This window comes from Emericellopsis cladophorae (assembly GCF_022114955.1).
Source record: "Emericellopsis cladophorae strain MUM 19.33 chromosome Unknown NODE_112_length_28541_cov_112_562851, whole genome shotgun sequence".
NCBI classification, from domain to species: Eukaryota; Fungi; Ascomycota; class Sordariomycetes; order Hypocreales; family Bionectriaceae; genus Emericellopsis; species Emericellopsis cladophorae.
In genome coordinates this window covers 1-22,920 of record NW_026251037.1, presented here as the reverse complement: position 1 = coordinate 22,920, position 22,920 = coordinate 1, and the positions used below count along the sequence as shown (strand labels likewise).

Here is a 22,920-nt window from a genome sequence, read left to right as displayed (position 1 = left end):
GTGGTTATCAGGCAGATTTACCTAGTATCCGCACAGCTTCATACGGCATGACTATAGACGCTTTGCAAAGTCGCGCTTCCATGTAGCATGCCGTAGCATCGCGCGAGATCAGTCACAGTGAAACAGTACCTCGAGCATGCTTTGAAAATGGACAAGAATGATAATTATGCCGGTAGCTTTGCGTCATGCTCGAACAGCCGCGAACCTCACTAGCTTTGTGTGCTTCGAGGGCCGATAGTCGCGTTTCGAGCACAACTTACCATGAGACTAGACTCAGGGCCGACGTAAACAACCATCCTAACGCCACCACAATCTGGGAGCAATGCACCCCTGCCATGCCGTCACGGTAGGATATCGAAGGCTGTGAAAAGAAGGGCTTTGGAAATTATCCGGATGCTCCTCGCCCAGCACCCGCTGTGTTGTCTCCATCACCTGCAGCTCTAGCGACTCTGCCTCTGTCCATCGGCCCTGGTTCCAGTATGTCGACGCCAGGTTGGCCTTACTGATTAGTGCATCCGGATGCTCTTCGCCCAGTACCCGTTGTCTCGTCTCCATCACCTGCACCTGTAGCGACTCTGCCTCTGTCCATCTTCCCTGGCTGCTGTATGTCGACGCTAGGTTGGTCATGCTGGATAGTGTATCCGGATGCTCCTCGCCCAGCACCAGTTGTCTCGTATCAACAGCTTCATCAAGGTATTTCTCGGCAATGTCCCAGTGGCCTTGAAACAGGGACATCCCGCTCATTTTGTGAAGAAGGGACGCCATCTTTAACTCCGCATCCCCTTCTTTCTTGTTCTTCGTTGCCAATACAGCATTGGCATGCGGCAAATACTGCAGACACAGATCTCGGTTCTCGAATCCACCGTACGGAAAGGCATTGGATACCACTTCAAGCGCACCCTGTGCGAAGTGTCCCATTTTCCCTCTCATGACAAGCCATTTGCGCGTCACAAGCTGGACCAAACGATGCATATCGACGGTCTTGTCCTTTCCCTTTGATATGAAGGAGAACGCCTGCAGAGTACCCAGTGCTTTGGCCACCGCCGCCAAATCGCTTCCCTCCGTTGGTTGAGCAGGCCGCGCAAGGACGTAATAATCCTTCAAAAAGCTTTCTGGTATACTCTGCCGATCTAAGAGGCTGACCATAGAAAGCACCGAGCTTGCAAAAGCGTGCTGCTTTTCGATCTGCTCAAATGATATGATCCAAGTCGCCGTCACGGCATGTGGGGTATCGGACCCCCCTCCGAACGCTTCAAAAGGCTCGCTCAGGCGATCTATCAAGCCTTCATCGCTCTCATCTAGCAGCTGTATGTAGTCATCAATGGTTGTGCTATTCTCTTCGATAAAGGCCGTTGCTTGCGCAAGTGCGAGCGGTATATGTTCTAGCCGAGCCGCCAACGGTGTTGTAGTCTCGATTAGAAGTTCGTCATCCCCCGTGGCAACACGGACAAGCTGTAAGGCTTCCATGTCCGTCATACTCCCTACCCCTATTGGGGGCTTGCCAGGCGCCAGCCGACTTGCTGTCTGCTTGTTTCGGCTGGTGATAAGAACCGACCCATGCGGACACATCGGTACGAAGCGGCCCAGCTGACCTGCTCCAATTGCAGGAGCTGAAGGGTGCGTATTGTCCTGCTGCAGTGTCTGGAAGAAGAGCTCGGTATCGTCCGCATTGTCGATTACCATGAGCCATCGACCCCGATACGTCCTCTCCAACCAGGTTCTTACCAAGGACAGTGTATCCGCATTGGGGTCGTCGTATCCCGGGATTTTACAGTCTCGGGCGATGAACGTATAGCTGTCCAAGAATCGTTCAGCGCTGCTTGCATGGACCCAGAACACTGACACTTCGGGGCATGTATTCTGTAGCCAGTATACGTACGACAGCGCGATTTGCGTTTTTCCAACCCATTGATGAGGCACTGGTCTCTTCATTTTTAGGTGGATCGCTTACCCAACACCTCCAAGACCATATAGAGCCACTCTCGACCTCGACTTCGCCACATTGGTGCCAAAGCCAAGCTGTGAAGTAAGGGTCCTGAGGTGGGAGACTCTCTGCACAAACCCTTCGTTCTCGGGGTACGGAACCAGAACTAATGGTCGATTAGTACACAACGCCGACGAGACGAATCATCACATACACCATGGACCCATACTTGTCTGGGTCACGACTAACTTAAGTTAGCTCGTGAACTCAAATAAACCCTCAATTACGCACTTTCAGTCGGCACCCATTCTTGAAGGAAGCCTTTCGTGCATGCTGCTGCTGCAGCCGCAGCATATCGCTGCCATAACTTATTCTTGTGGTTGTCGGCGTAGTCACATGCCCCCTTCAACACCACGCACGGGAAGCTGTCCCACGCGCCAGCGCCCTCCATCTCGAATGCGATCACGTCTTCTTTCTTGGCAACCCTGTCGCGGTCTCTTCCCGATCTCATCACAGAGTTTCCAGAGGCAATAAGCCCAAAGTGCACCGTGGGACTCGGGTCGGCCAGGTGGGCTAGTAGGCGGTGACGTGTCACAAAATGACCGTCGCAGCCAAGCTCATCACACGTATTGCCATCATCCTGGTGCTTGTACTCGGGCTCAAACAGCCTGTCGTGTGCCTTGCCGGGGTACACGGCGCATAGCTTCGGTCTTTGTTGAAGCATGCTCAGGTGACTGGCTGTGCGCTTCTCAAGCTGCTCCCGGCCTCGTAAGCCTCTCAATTTCGCCAGCACGGCTCGAACATCGGCTGGAGGTCTCCCAAAGCTATCCAGGAGGGTACTTTTGCGCTCGAAGTGCCCATCGATCTGCCGTCCGAAATCGTATTGCACCACGCCTTCACTAATGATGATGTCGCCCAGTACTCTCTCCTCGTCACCACTGCCTGGAACGACCCCACAGATTCCGACGACGAGCCCGAGACTGATGTTGGGAAAGCTCGTTTTGCAAGCGCTCGCGACGGATGCGGCGCTGGCTACGCCTATACCCGGCATATGTGACAGAACGACGTTATGGCGACCGATAACACCCGTCGAATAAGCGTTGGGGTCGCCAGGTGTCTTGTTGAACGACAGCCTGTCATCGTCCCAGTGGAAGTCGAAGACAGCATCGACAGCATCAGCTTCGAGTGGTATGGCGCAGAGGATGGCAATGTGGAAATCGTTGCGCGAGTTAGGGCGAGGCGGTCGGTCGCTGCCGGGGCATGTGGCCATGCCGGGAGTTTGCGATGATGCAACCCAAAAATGTCTCAAGGATCTATTCGACTGTGCTTCTGCGAAGGGATTGTCCGTTCCTCGTATTTGTAGAAATCAGTGATGGAGCAGATCAATCGAGGCAGAGCGGGGGTGTCTTGCCAGCCTGATTCACGTTACACAAAAAAAGCACAGCCCAGCAACAAGCGCGTGTGCCGCCAATCGGGGGCTTAGCCTGCCTCGCCGCGATGCTTGCGGTGTTGCATGTGGTGAATGAGTCTTCGAGACATGATGCATTACTGCCGTGAGGCATGGGGAGTTTGCTCGATCAGAATATAATAGTTATTAAACCCTACGATATTATATTACTTTTAGGACTTAGTTATAATAATACCGAAGGAAAGCCTAGGCGCCTCTCTTAGATCGATATTATTTATTAAGTAAGGTATAGGATAGTAGTCTAAAATACTATAGCGTATTAGAAACCCTGCCTTATAAGGATACTATAGATATAAAGTACAGTCTTAAGTATATAGTAAGGTCGAAATAGGTACTAGAAACCTTCCTTTTTAGATAACCTTAACTCGGGGTAAGGATTCGTAAGTATTATATTTAAGCTTTTAAGACGATTTTAAATCCACCTCTTAGATAGGACGATCCGGGGTTAGATTAATCTTAGATCGGGTTCTCCGATATATTATTAAGTCTAACGGTTATAAAACATTACTTTCACTAGAACTATTAATTCACTAGACTTTAATTTAAGTATAAGGATCGGTAAAATAGCTCGGAGAGTATACTCTCCGCTTTAAGTATACCTTTTATAACTACTTATTTCTAGCCCTTTTACTCGGTTAATCAAGTCTGCGGAAACTTTTTCTCCTAGTTAGAAACTAAGGCCCGGTCACTGTTGTCCGGCTAGCTCTTAGTTTCGATAGTAACTTAGCTTGCAGCCTGGTTTCGAGAACGGTAGCCCGAGCCTTCCTTTACTAAAGTAACTAGCCAGCCCAACGCTAGGCTACCAAGGGCTAAGTCGTCCTTCGGTGGCACGAATTCATAAACATCACGGATACCGGCTACCATGGTGTGCAGCCCAGCGAGCACAGCAGCTGACCCCAAGGACGCGACATGTTTTAGCAAAGTCAAGTCGTTTCAGCACGATAGCAGCAAGAGAGTAGTACCTCAGATCACTTCAGCCGACCTGAACGTGTTCGAAACAAAAGCAAGGCCGATCGGAGCCCCTGAGTTCAACGACCTCGGCGACCATCATAATCCACGTAACCGCTGCCACGGAGTATTCTGTAGCTAGCGCGTCGGGATTTGCAGGAAGGTGGTACCATACAGGAATACAGACCTCACCCCGATCCGATTGGTGTCGCCCGCATTTCGGACGAAGCACTCAATTTCACAAGATCAAATCTCGCTGTGTAAATAAAACCACGGTCTTTCTGAGACAGACTACTGATTCATACCGTGATCATCGGGTCAGCTACACCTAGCCAGCCAAATTTGTGGAACGAAAGACCTACTGCTCCTGGTCATGCGATATACCAGGATAGAAACACCGACGATGGCCAGGCTGAGACAAGCATGGGCGCCATGTAACCGGCCCAATGTAACCAAAAAGTGCAATTACAACCAAAATATCAAGTCAGCCGCCTCAGCGCAATGACTTGCCAAGATCCAGCATGGTACTAATATCAGAATGGTTTGGCCGTGTTGCAACATCGCCAAAATCTCATCAAAGTGCAGTTTTGGTTACGCCATCTCCTAAATCTGGCAAAATGGGAAGCCATCTAGCTGCCCCGCGCGGCCGCTCGAGCGTCCGCCCTTTGTGTCGGCGATACGGCCCTCGTACTTTTGGGAGTACTTATTTATTTCGGTATGCCCGTTTCGCTAGGGTGGTCACGGGACGCTACATGTATGGAGCTGAAATCAATAGCGTGTTACTAGCGTGGTTCGATAAGTGCTAGCGTAAGATACGGGGTACTCCGGACACCAGGTGGGCGATATTTAAAAAAAACCAAGTGCCCGCCTTACCTACCATTTCGCCGTCCAGTGAACCTCGGTAGTGAAACCATAATGGCTTTGCAAACGACATTGACCGACAACACCCAGGATGTTCGCGGCGCCGGGGTCGCGGCGGCGGTTCCATTAACCACTGTATGGACAGCACCATCCGTCTGTGCATCGACTTTCATCATCGACAACCCAAACTATGACATATGTACCCCTCCCGGATACTCTAATGCTTGGGATCACGGAGGGTATTATTCCCCTGGCGTATGCCCGCATGGATCCACCGTTGGATGCACGTATGTCGGAACGACGATTCGGCTCAACGACAACACACTGCGGGAGAGTGAAACTGCCGGCTTATGCGTACCGAGGTAGGCCCCCTTCGTTCTGGAAGCTCACGCAGCTTGCTGGTGTTGTTTACGGGTCTGACGGCGTGAATAGTTCGTGGCTCTGCTGGGAAGATGGGAACTCTTCGTCCGGGACTTGGCAGGTAATTGAAGCAAAGTTTGCGAGCACGACGGGGATGAGCGACGATATTCCAATTGGGTCAAAAGCGCCGGCGTGGGAGATCAGATGGCAGGTTTCCGACCTCGCAATCCTCGAGACGGCTCCCCTCCCAAACCTTGAGTCTTCCACTACTGGCGATCAATCTGTTTCCCCCACCGACGACGACTCTGCTGTGACGGTTACCGTCATATCCGATTCTGGGGACGGCGGATTGTCAAAGGGGGCGGTGGCGGGAATCGTGGTCAGCGCATGCGTCTTGCTCGCGGCTGTTCTGGGAGCGGTTTTCTATTGGCGGAGGTACAAGTCCAAGAAGGCCAAATCAACGTTTGCGGAGGAGTCTGGACAGAAGGCTGCTGCAATGGAGCCGTACGTGCCTCCAAACAGTGTTCATGAGAAGGATGGGTATGTTGCGGCGGCGGCGACGAATCCTAGGCACATGTACCGGGAAAACGATGGACATGGCCCAAGTGCTCACGAGATTGGACAAGCGGAGAAACCCACGGCGGAACTTGGTGTCAACCAAGGTCCGGGTTCCTGGGGTCGCCATGAACTGGACTCACACAACCCAAACACATCGAACCTATCAGAGCTTCCGCATTAAGTCGTCTCCTAGCAATATTGCTAACGTAAATTTATGTTTTCTAGAACTTCCTTTCTTTCTAGTACCCTGTGTGAGAGTTATTTCGCACTAACTAAATTTATTACTTACTTTAATTCGAGGTACTATTCCACGTCGCGATTTCATTAAGATCCGGATAGCACAGCAGTCACAAGGCTCGTAACGATTACTAGTGCATTATCAAGGCTCTAAAGCTTAGATTTCATATTTTTATTAATTTTATAAGCGATAAGAGCGTAATAGTGGAAGCATATAGACAGAACTCTCTCTTACACGTAAAGGAGGCGTTTAATAAATTAAGCGCAAAGACAATAACCACAAGGTTATTTTCAATTCAGAGAGCTCTAATACATTTTAAAAAGGATAGAAAATCGTGTTAGTTATATTAAATTTTAAGAGATATCCCGATATATGGGAATTTTAGCTTATTCGAAGTTAAAGTACCTATCGTATTTTCCGGCACGTAGGGTCGGCACGTAGGGTTTTCCGGTATACAGGGATAGACGTTAGTCTATCTCTTAATCTACGGAATTAAGTATCGCTACTAATTAACTTCTTTATTATATATATATTTACGTAAGGAGGCGGCCTAGAGAACCACGTAGTTAACGATATACTACTAGCTATAGAGCGTTATTACTCCGGTAATAAGGGTATAAGGGAATACGAATCGTTCGTTAGCCGTAATATGCTAGATAACGCTAGCGTATCGCTAGTATTAGACTGTAAATAGATAATATAGGAGCTATTAGTATTTAATAGTCGGAATAAGAATAACCTAGCGGGTAACGAGATCGCCGGGGCTTTACCTAGCTCAGCGTCGCTATTTCGGGATAAAAGCGACCTAGAGGGCGATAAGATTACTATAGCTTTTCCGGGCGTAAAGCTAGTATTTTAATAATTACAGGCTTCGCGATAATAGTATTTATATTATGCATAAGGCGTGTGGCGGTCGCTAGCCGTGAATGTGGTGGTAGAGCCAAAACATCATCTTCGAAGACTATATCGGCGGGCTGTTAGCAAACCGTAGGGCTGCTCTAATTGACAAAGCCCTGCTACCGTCACTATCGCTTGTATTACTCAGAAATTAAAGTAACTAAGTCGCTGAGAGGCCTTGATTAATTAAATCTATATAATCATTAATATTTATGCGTGGCGGTATCTAAAAAATTAAGACCATTGCGAAGGTGCGTGTGTGTATTTGTGCATTGAACCAGTTGGCAGTTGTTCATCTAATATCCCACCGTACACGGGGTCCCCTATGTAGATAGGCAGATAGATACCTGCAGCGCTAGTGATTCTGATGGCTCACACGCGTGTGCAACGACGAGCAACAGGGGTCTCATGCAGCGTCCACACCCTCACGGAAGTGCTGGCCGACGCTGCTACCCGGCTTGCCTATTGAGGTAAGGGGGTGTTTGTTCTTGCCGAGCCATCACACCCTCTCAATTCTAGTCTCGTGTGATGGCTGCCACACGGCAAGATATCCCCAGGCAAGTACCCGCAATAATGGCGGAGCCGCCACACCCTCTCGTCTCAAGTCTTGTGTGATGGTCAATTATGGCTGCCACACTGGAAGGACATCAATCATGGGTAGAACCAGAATCAAATGGTCACCTGCGAGTAGCGAGAACGAGCTAATACAGAAGGCAAAGGAAGAAGCTAGGAAGACGACGAGAGAAGACGTCACCCGGTCGGAGCAGCTCCCTGCTATGAAACTAATAAGCCTAAACATGGCCCGACAGAAGCAACCTGCGACCAACTGCCTGCCCGACAACTGGAGACGTCCAGCCTACACAAAGCGTGGCGTGGAGGAGATCGACGAAGCCCAATCTCAACAATATTAGGGTTGTATGGGCAGACTTCCCTGATGGCTCAGACCACCCTACCCCTCACGTTAGGATATGCCCTATTCAAGGAAATTCCCGAAGGACAAACGACGCTATAAACGGTAACCATTATCGACAAAATCATAGCTGTCTTCTACTTCCACCAGGAGCCGTCTGTGAGATCTCACCTATTCGAAACCTCTGCCCTTTCATGCCATATATTGATTTGGGTGACGGGAAGCTTTAGGAATGCGAGGTTATTGATCCCTTAAATCGAGGTAGTGTGAAAGATAAGTTTGCTCTTCTTATCGAGTTCTCGTGCTACGGGGCGTAAGATAATCTAACTCGACCTCTTGGTTTGGATGTGTGTCGTATTTTACAGGGTATTCTATTATAGATGGTAACTATCGTGAATAGATGAGTATTCTCTCAGTACCATGTCACGTATCGAAGCGGCAAAAGTGGACCATGCAGCCCACCGCCACCATCGGCAAAGTAGCAGTTGATCGGAGGGTTGTGGCTGTAATCAACCAGGCCACAAGGTAAGTAGCTGATCTGGGCCGGGCACTTGGACGACATGAGAGCGCCTCGATTGGTGGACTGATCGGACATGATATCTAGACGGTCCCTGGGTCTTGGATGGGTACTTGAGCAAGTGTGTTACGGTCCAGTCTACCCCCTATATGCAGCTATTACGCCTGAATTGATCGCTCGTCATTCGATCAACGCCTGATCTTTTTGCACATGGCGCAACGGCTTAGGCGTAGTCATTAAAAATCCTCCATCTCTTTAAACCAATCCCATCCAGCCTCACCACGTCTCAGTGCTTGTAAACCGTAGTAACATCAGAGTATAACTTACATGGATTTCTTCTCGCAGGATTTCAATCTCAACTTAAACCTATGGAGCATGGTAAAGAGTGCGCATACACCTACCCAGCCAGTCGCCATATCCTTGTATGCCCTGTAAGCAGTGATGCGTGTCAAGAAGCGAGCCGACGAAGAACCTTTTAACTTAAGTCGCTGCTCGAAGATAGATCTTTTTTTCTAGTTCGTGCGCTCTTTTAGTCTATATGAAGATTACCGGGACGTTACTGATCTTGATATTGCTAGGGAAAAGTTAGCCTTAAAGCTTTCCATAGTCGTTAAGATAACTCAGATCTAAGTCAAATATAAGATAAACATCCCAGCTACTCTCTGAGTTCTCGGAGCCTAAGGTTGCCTCGTGGTTAATAGACAGCATAGGGATAACTATAATCCCTCGAATATCTCGGGGTCGTCGTTTGTAGTTCAAGATAGACGATAAATGAGAGAAGGTCACTCAGCAAAGTAGGCATAGACTTACATTTATACCCACCTACTAGCCAATACTCAGAGGGGTACGAGTACAGGCAATACCATAGGCTAAAGAAAGGTCAAGACAGAGGACTAGTAGATACTTCAATCATTATAGCAGATAAGCTTTGGCGCAGCAGCAGGGCAGCAGGCAGCAACTATATCGACATCCTCCGGTGGATATTATCATCCGCCTAGGTCGCGGGTCCTCTCCGCTCTCCATCATACCTGAGGCCTCAAGTAGTACAACGGCACTCACGAGATCTGGCATCTAATAGTATTACAACGGAAGGGTGTCTGGGTATTTAGGCTTCGCAGCTCCACTAGATTTCAAGGCATCCTCCCGTCTTTATCCGCGTTCCCGTAGCTATTCTCGTCGTTTTATCGCTAAAGGAAGTCAGCGAAAACTTTATAGTTCGGCACCGCTAAACATACCCCAAGCGCGCGCCTAGCTTTACACCGAAGGATAAACCCAGCTATACAAGGCAGCCCTCTCCGGATACCGACGTGCGAGACCGACGTCTTCATCCGGCGGCGCTTACGCGCCTTTGAGATTAAATTACAAAGGTTTCGTAACGTCTCTCTTACCGAAGAGAAGGAAACCCTCGGCGTCCCATAAAGGGATATACATATTAGTCCGGTAGTAGCATCCTTAGAGGCAAGGAATAGTTCGTTCCTACCGGAAGGTCATCGCAAAGGCGTCTCTAACTTTATTCCAAGACCACTTTATCTCGTAACGGGCATAGATAATGAAGTCGGACTGCTCGACTGTGTACCTTATCCCATACGCTAGGGAACGACCGCGGCGCAGAGACTTTTTCCGCTTTTTAAGCAATTAGACGCCTGCATCAAATTCGGCAAGGCTTAGAAGCCGACCAGGCAAGAAACTACTCATTGCGTGGGTTTTTAGGTGGAGAATTGTCGTCGCTCATAGACCGGCCCTATATAGTCTGGCTAGACAGACAATGGCAAGTCGCAAGCCTGACCAGAATTAAATAGTATCAAGCAAAATGCCCCGGGGTGTGCTCCCTGGGTCCATCCGTTTATGGCCGCTCCTTGAGTATGACGCGCGGTCTTGGTACAAGGAAGCAGGCTGATGCGGACAATGAGCGGACATGTCATCAGTGAGTCGACGATCGGATATTTCAGCATTCTTCATAGTCAACGGCCACTTTGTAAGCAATCGGCCGCCGCTGGAAGCTCCCAGCCTCCTTGGACTTAGTTAAGATCGAGCCTGGTGACCGAAACGTGCCGCATTCTCCCTCGTCCAGAAGGTCGTCGGTGCCTGCGTGCTTGTTGTGGACCACCACTTCCATGAAGCTCGGGCACTTCCAATCATTCACTGATGCTTGAGGAAACCCGATGCGGACACCGCTCATCGTGGGGCTGTGGGATGAAACGGCTTTTCCGGCCGGTAGGGGTAGGGTCAAGTCCCAACCGGCCACATCCTGCCTTGCGTCCGTTCGCTGCAGATCTCACCATAAGGGGGCAACCACGCGGACAGCTGTGGTAATGGCCCACGAAAACAGTATAGTGGATTCTTTTCACGGCGAAACTGGGTTCAGATTGTCTGACTGTGCTCCTTTAGATGTGGCCCTTTCTTGCTTTCGTTCACCCACATTGCAGCGGGGGTCATCCGGTCGGAGGATTACTAGAGTCACAGATGAATACGGTACGTATCATAAGATGCTGAACGATTGGCCGAGCTAGATGTAGCCGGACCACCTGCGCCTGTGATTCGGCCCGTGCAGACAGCGTACTTCACGAATGAGATACGGTTATCACCACGGCCCTAGATTGCACCGCGATACGGTGCACACAAGGTCCGGATAACTCGAAAAGAGGGATCAACCGCTTCCCTACGCTCCTGTCCCTATAGCACATGAACAAGCACATAATCGCCCTTGAGTATCTCACTCCGGGGGAACGCAGCCCTACACTTTGGACACCCATTGCCTGAGTCGAGCGATAGCATTAGGCAACTCTCGCAATAGCAGTGGCCGCAGGGTGTAAAGGCTGGAGAGCACGTGAGCCCGCCCCCGAGGCATATTTGGCATATCTTGTCATCTCAGTTATACTGTCTGATCCAGGACTGTTTCACCCTCCGCCGGCGCTTTGTCGCCACGCACTGGTGACAGTAGAGCTGGAACACGTTAGAGAAAGCTTGGTCGCCAAAGGCAGCGAGGTCTTCGCGAAGGTGACGAGGGATTGAAGCCGAAGGGCACTCACGACCGTGACGCTGCGCAATCGTGTCAGCGACAAGCCGTCCGAGTCTACACGGACGACTCACAAGATCCCAACGCAGAACATCAGGCCTACGCCAATCTTTTTCTTCCGATGGAGCCGCAGAGTGCGCAGCTGCCAGAGCGGCACCGCCAGGAGCCATAGGTCGAGGGCAATGTTCGTCGCAGCGCTGGCCCAGGCCACGGCATTCGCATCCACACAGGAGCCCTGATGCATCCCATCCCAGTGCTTCCAGAAGTGATCGATAGGTCGGCACTAGAATACAGCCACGAAGATAAATGTCGCACCCCAGATGCACGTCACAGCGAACGTGCCCCAGAGTAGCCTCTGTACAGCGACAGTGGGGAAAATGCGGAGGTAGAAGACGATGACGGACAACTTCACCAGTGCAGTGTCCAGGAAGTACAGCCATGCTATCGTATGAGCCGGGGGAAGACGAGGCTACGGACCCGGCCCCTATCTATATCAGCTCGAAGGGGAGAAACGAGTACACGGGGACTAACGAATACACAGGGACTAACGAGTACACGGGGCCGGATGAGGTACTTCGTCGGGCCGTGCTCGACGAAGAGACGCTTAGTCGGTTTGAGGCCCGGCTCGAGGCGATGCGTGGCTGCTACCTGCTCTGCCGTATCGAGGGGGGAAGGCCGTTTAAACACGCCGCTGCTACGTGTGGCCGGCGGTGGCCGTGGATCCGGGCCAAGGAGAAGACAATCCGGGCCTGCAAGGACGAGGGCAAGCCGTGGATGGCCAAGTTCACGGCGTGTTATCGCTGCTATCTCCCCCAGGCGATCTGCACCATGGCCGATCCGGAGGCAAGGGCTGCCACGAACGAGAGCGCGGAGTGTCGGTTCCGCGATATGATCATACCACGGGGTCGGGCGGGTCGTTGAAATCGCTTGACGCCTAGACAGCTGAGCCAGATGTAGCATGCTATCATGATCAGGGTTCCTATAGTGCACCATGGAGTGCAAGAAATTCGTAGGTAGTCGGAGAGGGTATCTACCAAGACTTTTATTGATGCGAAGATGAGTTGAGAACGGAAGAAGGCGGTCGAAGCCGAAGATGTTGAATCACCAGTGTCGACGAGGACGCCTAAGTTAGAGGCCGGAGGCCTCAGAACGGCCCCGTCAAGCTCGTTGATCCAAGCCATCGCGAGCTCCAGGTAATCATGCAATTCCCGATGGCGAGGCGTCCAGCCTGTGGGTGCGGCCGAGCAGTACTCGGACAATTTCCGGGAAGAGATCGTCTCTGACCCAGGCGGGCCCCTTATGAAGTCATCGATATTAAAGTTCTCGAAAAAGAACTCTCGTAGCAATCCAAAACACAGCCATGACTGGATAATATATTGGAACCACGCTGGATCGCTGTTCTGCAGATCGAGTAGACGCTGGAGATTTAGGCAGCCATACTCATCTCCCGCCGCAGGGAACGCGGCCGTGTGAGGGATATAGCCCACAAACGGCACCGCGGGTGGCCCATTGCCGTTATCGATGCGTTACGGTAGTCCGAGAATTTCGGGAACGTGAGTCATTCTGCTTCAAAGGTGGTCATAAGCTAACGATATCGCTGGCTCGGTCTGGAGGAGGGTAAGATTGTTGAAGCTAACTATTGATTCTAAAGTCGGACTTAGCATTGTCACCGCGAATGATAAGGCAAATGCGACACGCCACGGAATTTATCTCCTCCCTCACCAAGAGGTGGTATAGAGAGGCGTGGGTGGCTTCTTTGTTGAAGAAGCAACGGCGCGTGCATGATGGGTTTTTAGCTCCTTGTTCATTAGGACGAGGCTCTGGCGCTCTCTTTTCTGCAAGGCACACGTCATTGGTAGCCACGTCGGGAGCGCTTCATGTGCCGCATAAGGCAGCCGGATCGACGCACAAGGCTTCTCCTCCGTACCCGTGCTCCATGGTCAGTTATCTCTGTTGGGGTTCGGGCTTGCTAAGCAGCTGAGCCGGGAAGATAAGGGCTGTGTAGAGGAAAGAGGCGACTAGGGAAGAGGCAAGTACTTCTTTGAGCAGGTGCCTAAGCAGACAACCTGAACACAGCCTGCGTCCTAGACGCTCCGCCACCGGACGCCTAAGACAGCCACGCATGCGCCAAGAAGCGGCCCAATATGCATAAATCAGCTAACCTATGACTGACCTATGGCTATGTGAGTCGAAGGAGCTAGCCGAACGAGAACTAAAAGTATAATTGCTAGCTAAGGGCTGTTTACAAGCTCCAATCCGATCGACGCCCACTTCTTCCCTCCACCTTAAATCGTTCAGGAACACCTCGCTTCGCGAACGACACCCGATCTAATCCCAGAAGAATTTATGCGACACATATTCAGCGACTTGTCCCTCAATCAACGACTTTAGCAGACCACATAACAGACTTCGTAGCGCGACAGACGAAAAACCGCTATCATGAATCTAGGCCGCTTCGGAAAACTCACCATTATCTACTCATTTGCGGCGTTGCTCTTGATCATTGAGCTTGGTCTCACCGCCTATGGTATGTAGGCCAGTCTCATCCTCTCCCCAAGCATGCTAATAGTGCGCTAGTCGTGGGCCAGACTTACTGGTGGGGTGAATCGCCCTCGCAGTTCGCTTTCATGCTCTTCACCACCGTTTGGTCCATCCTTATCCTCATCTACATTGCTATCACGCCTGCTGTGGCTTCCTCGCTATATATACCCGTCGCAGCCCTAGCCCTGCTCGCTCTCACGGCCCTCTTCTGGTTCGCCGGTAGTATTGCTATGGCTGTCCTCGTGGGCATCCCCGACTGCAACGGTAACAACTTCTGCCAGAGCGCGCAGGCCGGTGTCGTTTTTGGCTTCTTCAACTGGATTGTGTTCACGGGTCTGGCCATCCGGGAGGGCATGGGCTTCGCGCTCGGTCGTAGCACGTCGACCGCTAAGCCCACGCCTTACGCTAGCGCTTCATTGATACAACAGACAACAGCTACGAACGAAGACGACAGACGAACACGAACACGATGGTACATGAGCGCACGGAATATGTTGTCTTGGGTAGGAGAGGCAATACTAATAGCCGGTGGCGACGAATAATTATAGGGGGAAAAACGGGGTTAGGTATTGGGTTAGGGCTAAACAATCTCGACAGTCTTTTTTTTCCCCTCTATATTCTAGCGAAAGCTATGTTCTACGTTCTGACCCTCTTCATTCCATACCCAGCCTTTTTTTACCCAATTGTCATGGAATTCCGCTAGTTCGCTGAACTGGCTTGTTTTGAGATGGCAAGAGAGCGCTTCGCCGTGAAGGTAGTGGTGCTCCGAAAACCAGGCAAGACAACGCGCCAACTTAGCTCACCAGGGGGATGGAGACCTATATCTCTCCTAAGCTGCGTGGGGAAGGCGGTAGAAGCTATCGTGACTAAGAAAATGACACAAATAGCGGAGGAGGCAGACGTTCTTCCCACGGAGCAGATAGGGAATAGGACGAGGAGGTCAACAGATCTAGCGGCTAGGTTCGCCACAGAGACAGTACGAGCCGCCTGGGAGAAGCGGCTAAGCTGCTCGATGCTCCAACTCGACCTCAAGGGCGCGTTCGACCGAGTCACCACGGGTGGCTGATCGCCACATTAAAAGACCAGGGGTGGCTGAGATGGGTGGTCCGATGGGTGACATCCTAGCGGACCGAACAGCGACTCTAACCTTTGACGAAGGGGAGGCGGAGGCATTGAAGGTGCCGGCCGGGGTGCCACAGGGTTCGCCCCTATCCCCTCTCCTATTCATCCTCTTTAGCACCCCACTCTTCCAGAGGCTAAGGGATATCGAAGAAGAAGAAACGGTAAGTTCGCAGACGACACGGACCTCCTAGCAGTGGGGAAAAGGACAGAAGATTGCTGCTCTGCTCTACAGCTGGGATGGGAGACATGCAGAGACTGGGCAAGAGAACGCGGCATGATATTCGAACCGCAAAAGAGCCAGCTAATGCACTTCGTCAAGACAAGGGCCGGCAACAACCAGGCCTTGACCCTAGACGACAATATAATCAAGCCGGCGGAAGAGACCAGGTTCCTAGGGGTCCACCTAGACCGAAGGCTGAACTTCATCGCCCATAAGAACCAGATACTGGCTAAACTAAGGACACAGCGGTTTGCACTGACTCGAATCGCGGCAAAGACATGGGGACCGTCCCTCCTTAAGGCTAGAGACGTCTACGTCTCGGTAATCCGAAGCGTATTAACATACGCAGCATCTACCTTTGCAACGATAGAAAACACCCTCGGAGGGAAGCAGGGAAGGGGCTCCGGCATCGTCCTCCAGCTAGGCAAGGAGCAGAACAAGTGTCTGCCCGTTGTGACAGGTGCATACCGCTCAACGCCAGTCAACGTTCTTGAAGCCGAAGCCCACTGCAAACCGATCAATCTTGTCCTAGCCGAGAGAGCGGCTGCATTCGAGGCGAGAGCCACGGGGGAAGGCGGCGTCTGGCCCGAGACATGGGATATGATTACGAGGCTGATTGCGAGGGCAAAGAGAGGGGAAAGAGGGCGAGAACGCGGAGTCCAACTACTAGATCCTATGAGACAGTGGGCGAGCTGGACGGCAGGCACAACCGCGAAGAAGAAGACAGAGGAACGATGGAGAGACCTCCAGCTACGTGAAGGAGTGCACCAGCGAAAACCGAGAGTCGGCGTACGATGGAAAACCGCGCGCAAGACCTGGGAACAGCTCACAAAACACGAATCTTCGTGCCTTGTACAAGCGAGGTCCGGGCATATCGGACTCAAGCAGTACCTGAGACGAATGCAGGTCCCAGATATCGAACCATGGTGCGCATGCAGAGGAGGCCAGGCAGTCCAGGAGACGGTCGCCCATATTATCCTCGACTGCGAACTAGAGGAGAACAGAACAGACCTCCCTCCCCTACGCGGAAGAGAGGACCTGCACGACGCTCTAGAAGACCCCAGACGATGTCCCCGTATCATCAAATGGCTCCTGGCCACGAGACGGCTACGAGAATATCGGCTGGTGCAAAAACTGCATACGACAGAACACGTCGACCACCACTGACGACAAGCACTAACTCCGCCCCCACGCATCATGCGACCACTCTTCCCCAACGGAGGCTCTAGCTAGAGAGTAAATTCTACGCTCTGATACCAAACAACGAAGTGTTTTTACCGCCAGACAGGCGGCTTTTCCCTGGGTATACTTCGAGGCTCGGACCAGAGATGTCCGAGATTAGTAACAGGTTAGCGCACACAGGACCCTCTGTAGGACGCATAATAGAATTTCTTCTTCTTCTTCTTCCCTTTCGTCGTTAGACATATGGCGTGCGGTGTCATCGCTGCGACCGCACGTGACTATAGGGTAGGGTGAAACAAGTACAGACCTAATAGAGCACATGGCAACTTAGTCCACGGGCATGATATTAGCAATTGAAGTGAATAAGAGAGTAGCAGAGGTGCTTAAAATAAAAAAGAGGATAAGCTCTTGCTTGAGTGCCCGTAGGCGCTTGCACGAAACAATCTTGTGTTCTTTGACCAGCTAATTATAAGCTGATTCAACGACTATCATCAAAACGACGATAGTTCCTAGCGGACCGACGATAACAAGCACGATGCTGGCCCAAAAGGGAGGCACGTCGATGATAAGAAACAGTGTTGATAGGAATTGGTATATTAGCTTTGCAGGCAAGACACAGATAGATACTGTGGTCCGGAAAGCCAAGTTTGTAAAAACTGGTACAGCGACAGCGAAAGTGTTGTAGTCAGGGTCGAATTGCTTAAAGTCGATAGACAATGGCAATGACGGGTTTAGGAGCTGAACTATGCTGGACAGACCGGTGAAAGGCAGTGTAAGCGGAATAAGGAAACCCTTGATTGCGGCCGTGATTAGCAGCACGAGGCCGCTAAACGGCGTTGTGTCGGGCTCCTTAGCAAGCTCATTTTGCGAAGCCGCACTAAACGAATGGCTCCGAACTTCGCAATGATTCTAGAATAGAGGCCTGGGCGTAGTAGTAGCCAAGGAGGAACAGGAGAAGGCCGGTCATAGGCGCCATAAATGTGATAGTCTGCCGGAACCTTACGCGATCCTGCGTCCACTGCGCCCTCTGATACTCGATGTATGCTCCTTGAATTTGTAGAGGAATCTCCTGAGCCTTTAGATTGTGCGCGTAGCCGGCGGTGTGTCCGTTAGCCAGTTGCTGAATCGTCTCATAGCTTATGTGGTATCCCTTGGCAAGATGCTGGATCGTCTCGTCCCTTGATTTGCGCGATACGGCCATTGCTTGAATGTCCTCGCCGTCAAAGACGACCCCATCGCGACGCGAAGTTCTATTGGCTGCCATGACGACGCTTTGCGCTGCAACAGCAACGCCTGGGGATCTTTTGATGCCGAGATCGGTCGCTTGCAGCTTGCTGAAGGATGATTTCGACCCTGGAATTGACGATAGGCCCTCCTCGCGGAAGGGAGATTTTCGGTATTGATTTCTTCTCCTATACATGTGCATCAACTGCCCGCCGAAAGCGATGGCACTTATGACAAAGGCGACCACTTCCATGAAACGGCGAGGATATTTAGCGTGTCGAGCTCTTAGGGTAAAAAGGTGAGTTAGGGGCAATGGAAGATTAGTGGCGCGAAGAGTTAAGCTTGATAACGATAAATGAGTGAAGGTACTTCTGTCCAAGAAGAAACGTGTGTAAGAAGTCGTGGATAGAGAAACGGCTGCTCGGAGGCAGGTTCGTGTCATATTATACGGGCTTGTTCTAGTGGCTGTGCAAACGAATGAGGACAAAAAGGTTCACGTAACTCCTCTACTGTGTTCCCACTCTGTACATTCGTTGTACTGTGCGGAATGACCCTGAAGAGAGAGAACTTGTTATTATAAACATGTGCAAGACCTGCAATGCCCACTTTGCAATCGGGCGGTGCGGCTAGTGCTGGATGTGCTGGCAGCCTGCCGCAGGTGCAGGACGGGACGGCTCGATATTCCGGGCCTCACTACACTTGCGAGGCGCTGGCAGTGCGTAATTAGCCATGGTCAGTGATATCTATTGTCAGCCGTTGTCGCGCGCGGACGACGCAGAACTCTCATCTCAATTTTAGCTTCAATAGTGCACATTTCTGAGGACCCGCGCTGAAAATATGGTCCATTCACCTTTACTTAAGTCAGCTATGCCGTAAGACCCGGCGCACGATATGCCACCATGAGTCTTAGTGAGCAGCTTTGTTTCTACTTGATTAGATGACCTAAGGCGCTGTGTTTCTTTGTGGCGTCGCGGCTGGCAGCACTTGCGACCGGTGGAGCCTGCTTCACAGGCTGCCACCGTGCCGTTTTTCATCTGAAATCGTCATCATTGGTGGAAAAGGACCTAGACTTTCAGGAAGTACTTGCAGGGTTCAAGGGCTCTATCTTACTAGCTGAACTGAGACATCGACTAGGTTTTTGTAAATAGTCTTTCACGCTTATCAGCCCAAGGCCATCTGTGACTGTCAAAATTGCCCGCAACCTCGTGTGAGTCAAGATTCGACTGAATTAACAAAACGTTCATGTGATGGGGAGGCAGCTGGGCTTGGCAGCTAGGTGTGACCGATATTCATTTTGAGACAATGTGCTGAATTGCGTGACGCGTCAATTTGGCCGTACTAGGATCAACCGCCTTACTCGTCAGGCCGGCCTATCAGGACTTATGTCCAAGTTCAAACGACCAGGTCTAGAACTTTCCATCATAACAGCTGTATATTCATCCGTGCATATCCATCCGTCACACCCTAATACAGGAGAAGAAAAGTTGCTTCACGATCTGATTAGTTACATTCAGCCATCGACTGCTTTCAGCCGGGGCAAAAGAGATCGGCAAGCCAGGTGTGGCGCAGTCCTCGGTACCCGGACTTCCCCACCCCGCCAGGAAGAAGAGCTGTCGACCGCATCCATTCTTGCTAGTTCTTGTCATGGGGGCTGGGCCCCTCCAATAGACCGATGAGAAGTTTGGTGAGCCACGTCCACTTCTGACTGGTTCTTACCAGGAGCCCCGGTCTGTCTCTTCACACCCCAATTAGCTTCGCTGATCGTCTCCTCTTCCAGCATTATTCTAGCCGGGGCCCCTGACTTGTTTCCTCCACCCTCAACTTATCTTCGCTTCGTTGGTCATCTTTCAATTTGATTCTACCCTGGTCGATGACCCTGGCCTGTCTACTCTGCACTTAACGTAGTTTCGTTGATCATACCTTTTTCATCTTCTACTTTCGTCAAATAGCCATGAAGAAATGCATGAGATTTAACAACTGTTGTTAGTGCTAGCAAGGCTATATCAATTGGCTGAGATTGTTTTCTGCGCCCACCCATAAGGCGCACGCCAGGGGCGATCGGGCAACTTGTCGATGCCGGGCAGACGAGGCAGACATGGGAATGAGCCGAGACACGTGTAGAGTCCCTCCGACCTCGTATACTCAGCACGAACAATCGATCATTTCCAAGTACGTAATGCTCCGCCCAGAGATTCACAGATTCGTAGTATTCCCTCAAAGAAGACTTAATATCACCCACCTCGTTCCCTATCTTGACTAGCATAGCCCGCGTGTGCTCGGCATGCTGTCTCGTCACGCGTTGTCGAGCATGCGCCGCTATCTTCAGCTCAAGAGGGCTCGGTACAAGCCATATGAGGGGCCCGCCTTCCCTAAACCAGCTCAGATAATACCACTATGGTTATAGATATTGATATTATCGCCATCCACGGCCTGAATACGAGGATACTAGTCACGGGACATGGCGGTGCTAGAGGACCCTGTTAGTGTGTATACGGTTAGAACAGGTACAGGACGGCTTTGTTTAGAAGAGCATGTTTAGAAGAGCATTGATGGTTATGCTTATTATTAGGCCCTGCTCGCGAATGTGGAAGACGCCCACTGGTGAGTCGTTATTGTTGACCGACCAATCCGAAGCATGACCGCCACAGCCCCTCATGTAGCACCCGGTGAAAGGCTGAATAGCTGAGAGACGGCTAGCCAAGCCCTCCTTTAGCTCTAACGGCTGAAGAACGCCAGCCCTACGGGTCCGCGGAGAAGCCGGGGTCCATGGCATCACCGCACATGTTTTGGGACTTACTCCTCAGCGGCGTGGTCTTGTGTTACGCCGGCCTCTAGCGATGCCCTCATGTCCGGGGACGATCGTGACGTCGATTTTGGGCGTGACGAATCTTAAGGAAATATGGACTAGATAACTAGTAGTTCTTAACTAGGCATATCTCACCTCATAATATTCCAGGCATCGCTAGCCGCACTAAGGCGAAGACGCACCGCCTCCCCACTAGACAATGATCGTCCTGGCCTGCATGAGCTGAGGCGCCATCCTTATCGCTGACTCGATACCCTGGTCTGTTAGATTGAACCGCCCAGGCACTTGGAAAACAGCGTCCTCGATTGTATTTATTTGTCGCCGCGCCCCCCTCTGAAATGGTTAGAATAGTCGATAAGTCAAGCTATCCTTTCTCTACTTTCAATTACCTCTCAGCCCCTCTCAAGACAGACGAGACCTGGCCACCGACACGATTATGAAGTACCAAATCAGCACCTGCCTTATAACAGCCTTTCTCCACCTAGCCGCGGCTATGGATCCCTTCGCGGCCCAAAGGATCGCCCACGGGCTCATAGACCCCTCGGGAATCCCCCAGCTTCTGCACGTCGGCGGTCCCCGCCTCGTCCGCCACGCTCCGCAGTTGCACGACCGTCAAGCTGGGGATACCTGCGGTATCTCTGAAAAGGAGTGTGGTGACGGCTGTATCCCCTTGGGTGGCCGATGCTGCGACAATAACGGGAACTGGTGTGAGATGAGCACGGTGTGCGACAACGGCGGCTGCTGCCCCGTAGGAGAAACCTGCACTGCCGTCCCGGACGGCTGCTCCGATAGCATGGAGGAATGCGGCAATGGCTGCATGCCGGCGGGCGCCTTGTGCTGCTCCGGATACTACTGCGACGCTGGCGAGATGTGTGCGGGGGACGGGATCTGTTTGGTGGACGACAATATCGATGGCGGCGACGTCGATGGAGGTGATGGTAGCGACGTCGATGGAGGTGATGGTAGCGACGTCGATGGAGGTGATGGTAGCGACGTCGATGGAGGTGATGGCGGCGACGAAGATAGTGGCGGGCGCACGCTAGTTCTAGACGCGGCGTGGCTAGCGGTGTCGCTCTTTGTCTTCCTCTAGACTAGGCGATTATATTAAAGACTAAGCTATCTGGGTTGTTGATGGTCAACCTCGCGGACAGTGCTTCGACGCTGCAATTCAGGAGGCGATCAATTACGTAAGACAGTGAGATATAGGGGTTACGTTTGCTGATTAGTTTGCATGTCTTTGATTTATTTTGATTCGGGTAGCTGGACTCCCAGGCGATAGTACACGTGGGCTGAATCTCATTCTTATTGTTTTTTGAACGTTCTCTCGTGATCAATGTGCTGCCCAGACTTCACAAATATTGATTCATCATATGCTGCGTGCCCGGTGAGATACCTCTGCGAACGGACCCTTCTCCATCGAGATCAAGAGGCAAACTCGCGCTCGCCATCACACTTGACCCGACATCGAGAGCATCAGAAGTAATCACATTTCTATAGATACTTTGTTTCATCCCTCGGCTTGACTCACTGAAAGTATGCCCTCCTGCGAGCCGTATACCGTGGACGTGGACGAAGGACCCCTAAACCGCTGCTTCGTACCTAAGGAGCTACCTTCCGCCGCCTTTCTGTGACGCTTTTAATTTCTAGGCTCTCTTGCGCACCGTTGGTTTGGGTGCGACTGTGCTCTGATTGATCCTGCCCTGGCTTTTGTTAGATGAGGCATCGCTAGCCTATAACTCGCAACGTACTTAAAGTAAACTAATTACGCTTATTATATAAATATATAAAGAAATAACTCAAATTCGTATACTTACGAATATCGAAATACTATAACTAGAAAAGATCGAAGGGACCGATCTTTCGGAGGGGAGATATAGTCTACTTATTATATAAAAATTTCATAATAACTCGACCTTTACTAAAACTCGACTATAAAAAACTTAGACTATTTAAAATTAAAGAAGTTATCTTAGATATTAATTATAGACTCTTATTACCCTTAAGCATAAGGATATACCTAGTTTTTTATATTTTATTACTCGAAAAAGCACTTGTAACACCGTGGCCGAAGGAAGTCAGCGGTGCAGTCACAAGGAATCACGGAGGCCTCGGATGCTATGGCGTACCG

At 51.1% G+C, this 22,920-nt stretch overlaps 5 protein-coding genes across 5 annotated transcripts; 2 read left to right on the top strand and 3 right to left on the bottom strand.

Annotated features, from left to right (window-relative positions):
• Nucleotides 1-297: 297 nt before the first annotated feature.
• Nucleotides 298-3,194, bottom strand: J7T54_003808 (uncharacterized protein; the record flags this gene model as incomplete). Its single annotated transcript, XM_051510503.1, has 3 exons — nucleotides 298-1,795; nucleotides 1,952-2,090; nucleotides 2,216-3,194. The coding sequence occupies 3 exons, from the start codon at nucleotides 3,192-3,194 to the stop codon at nucleotides 298-300; spliced, it is 2,616 nt and encodes an 871-aa protein (XP_051358607.1).
• An 8,355-nt stretch (nucleotides 3,195-11,549) lies between these two features.
• On the bottom strand, nucleotides 11,550-11,941 carry J7T54_003807 (CFEM domain-containing protein; the record flags this gene model as incomplete). The annotated part of the gene is made up of 3 exons (XM_051510502.1): nucleotides 11,550-11,624; nucleotides 11,711-11,720; nucleotides 11,772-11,941. The coding sequence occupies 3 exons, from the start codon at nucleotides 11,939-11,941 to the stop codon at nucleotides 11,550-11,552; spliced, it is 255 nt and encodes an 84-aa protein (XP_051358606.1).
• A 194-nt stretch (nucleotides 11,942-12,135) lies between these two features.
• J7T54_003806 (uncharacterized protein) lies at nucleotides 12,136-12,618 on the top strand (the record flags this gene model as incomplete). Its single annotated transcript, XM_051510501.1, has 1 exon — nucleotides 12,136-12,618. The coding sequence occupies one exon, from the start codon at nucleotides 12,136-12,138 to the stop codon at nucleotides 12,616-12,618; it is 483 nt and encodes a 160-aa protein (XP_051358605.1).
• A 5,021-nt stretch (nucleotides 12,619-17,639) lies between these two features.
• On the bottom strand, nucleotides 17,640-17,963 carry J7T54_003804 (uncharacterized protein; the record flags this gene model as incomplete). The annotated part of the gene is made up of 1 exon (XM_051510499.1): nucleotides 17,640-17,963. The coding sequence occupies one exon, from the start codon at nucleotides 17,961-17,963 to the stop codon at nucleotides 17,640-17,642; it is 324 nt and encodes a 107-aa protein (XP_051358604.1).
• A 3,322-nt stretch (nucleotides 17,964-21,285) lies between these two features.
• On the top strand, nucleotides 21,286-21,882 carry J7T54_003803 (uncharacterized protein; the record flags this gene model as incomplete). Its single annotated transcript, XM_051510498.1, has 1 exon — nucleotides 21,286-21,882. One exon carries the CDS (start codon nucleotides 21,286-21,288, stop codon nucleotides 21,880-21,882), a length of 597 nt encoding a protein of 198 aa, XP_051358603.1.
• Nucleotides 21,883-22,920: the final 1,038 nt, after the last annotated feature.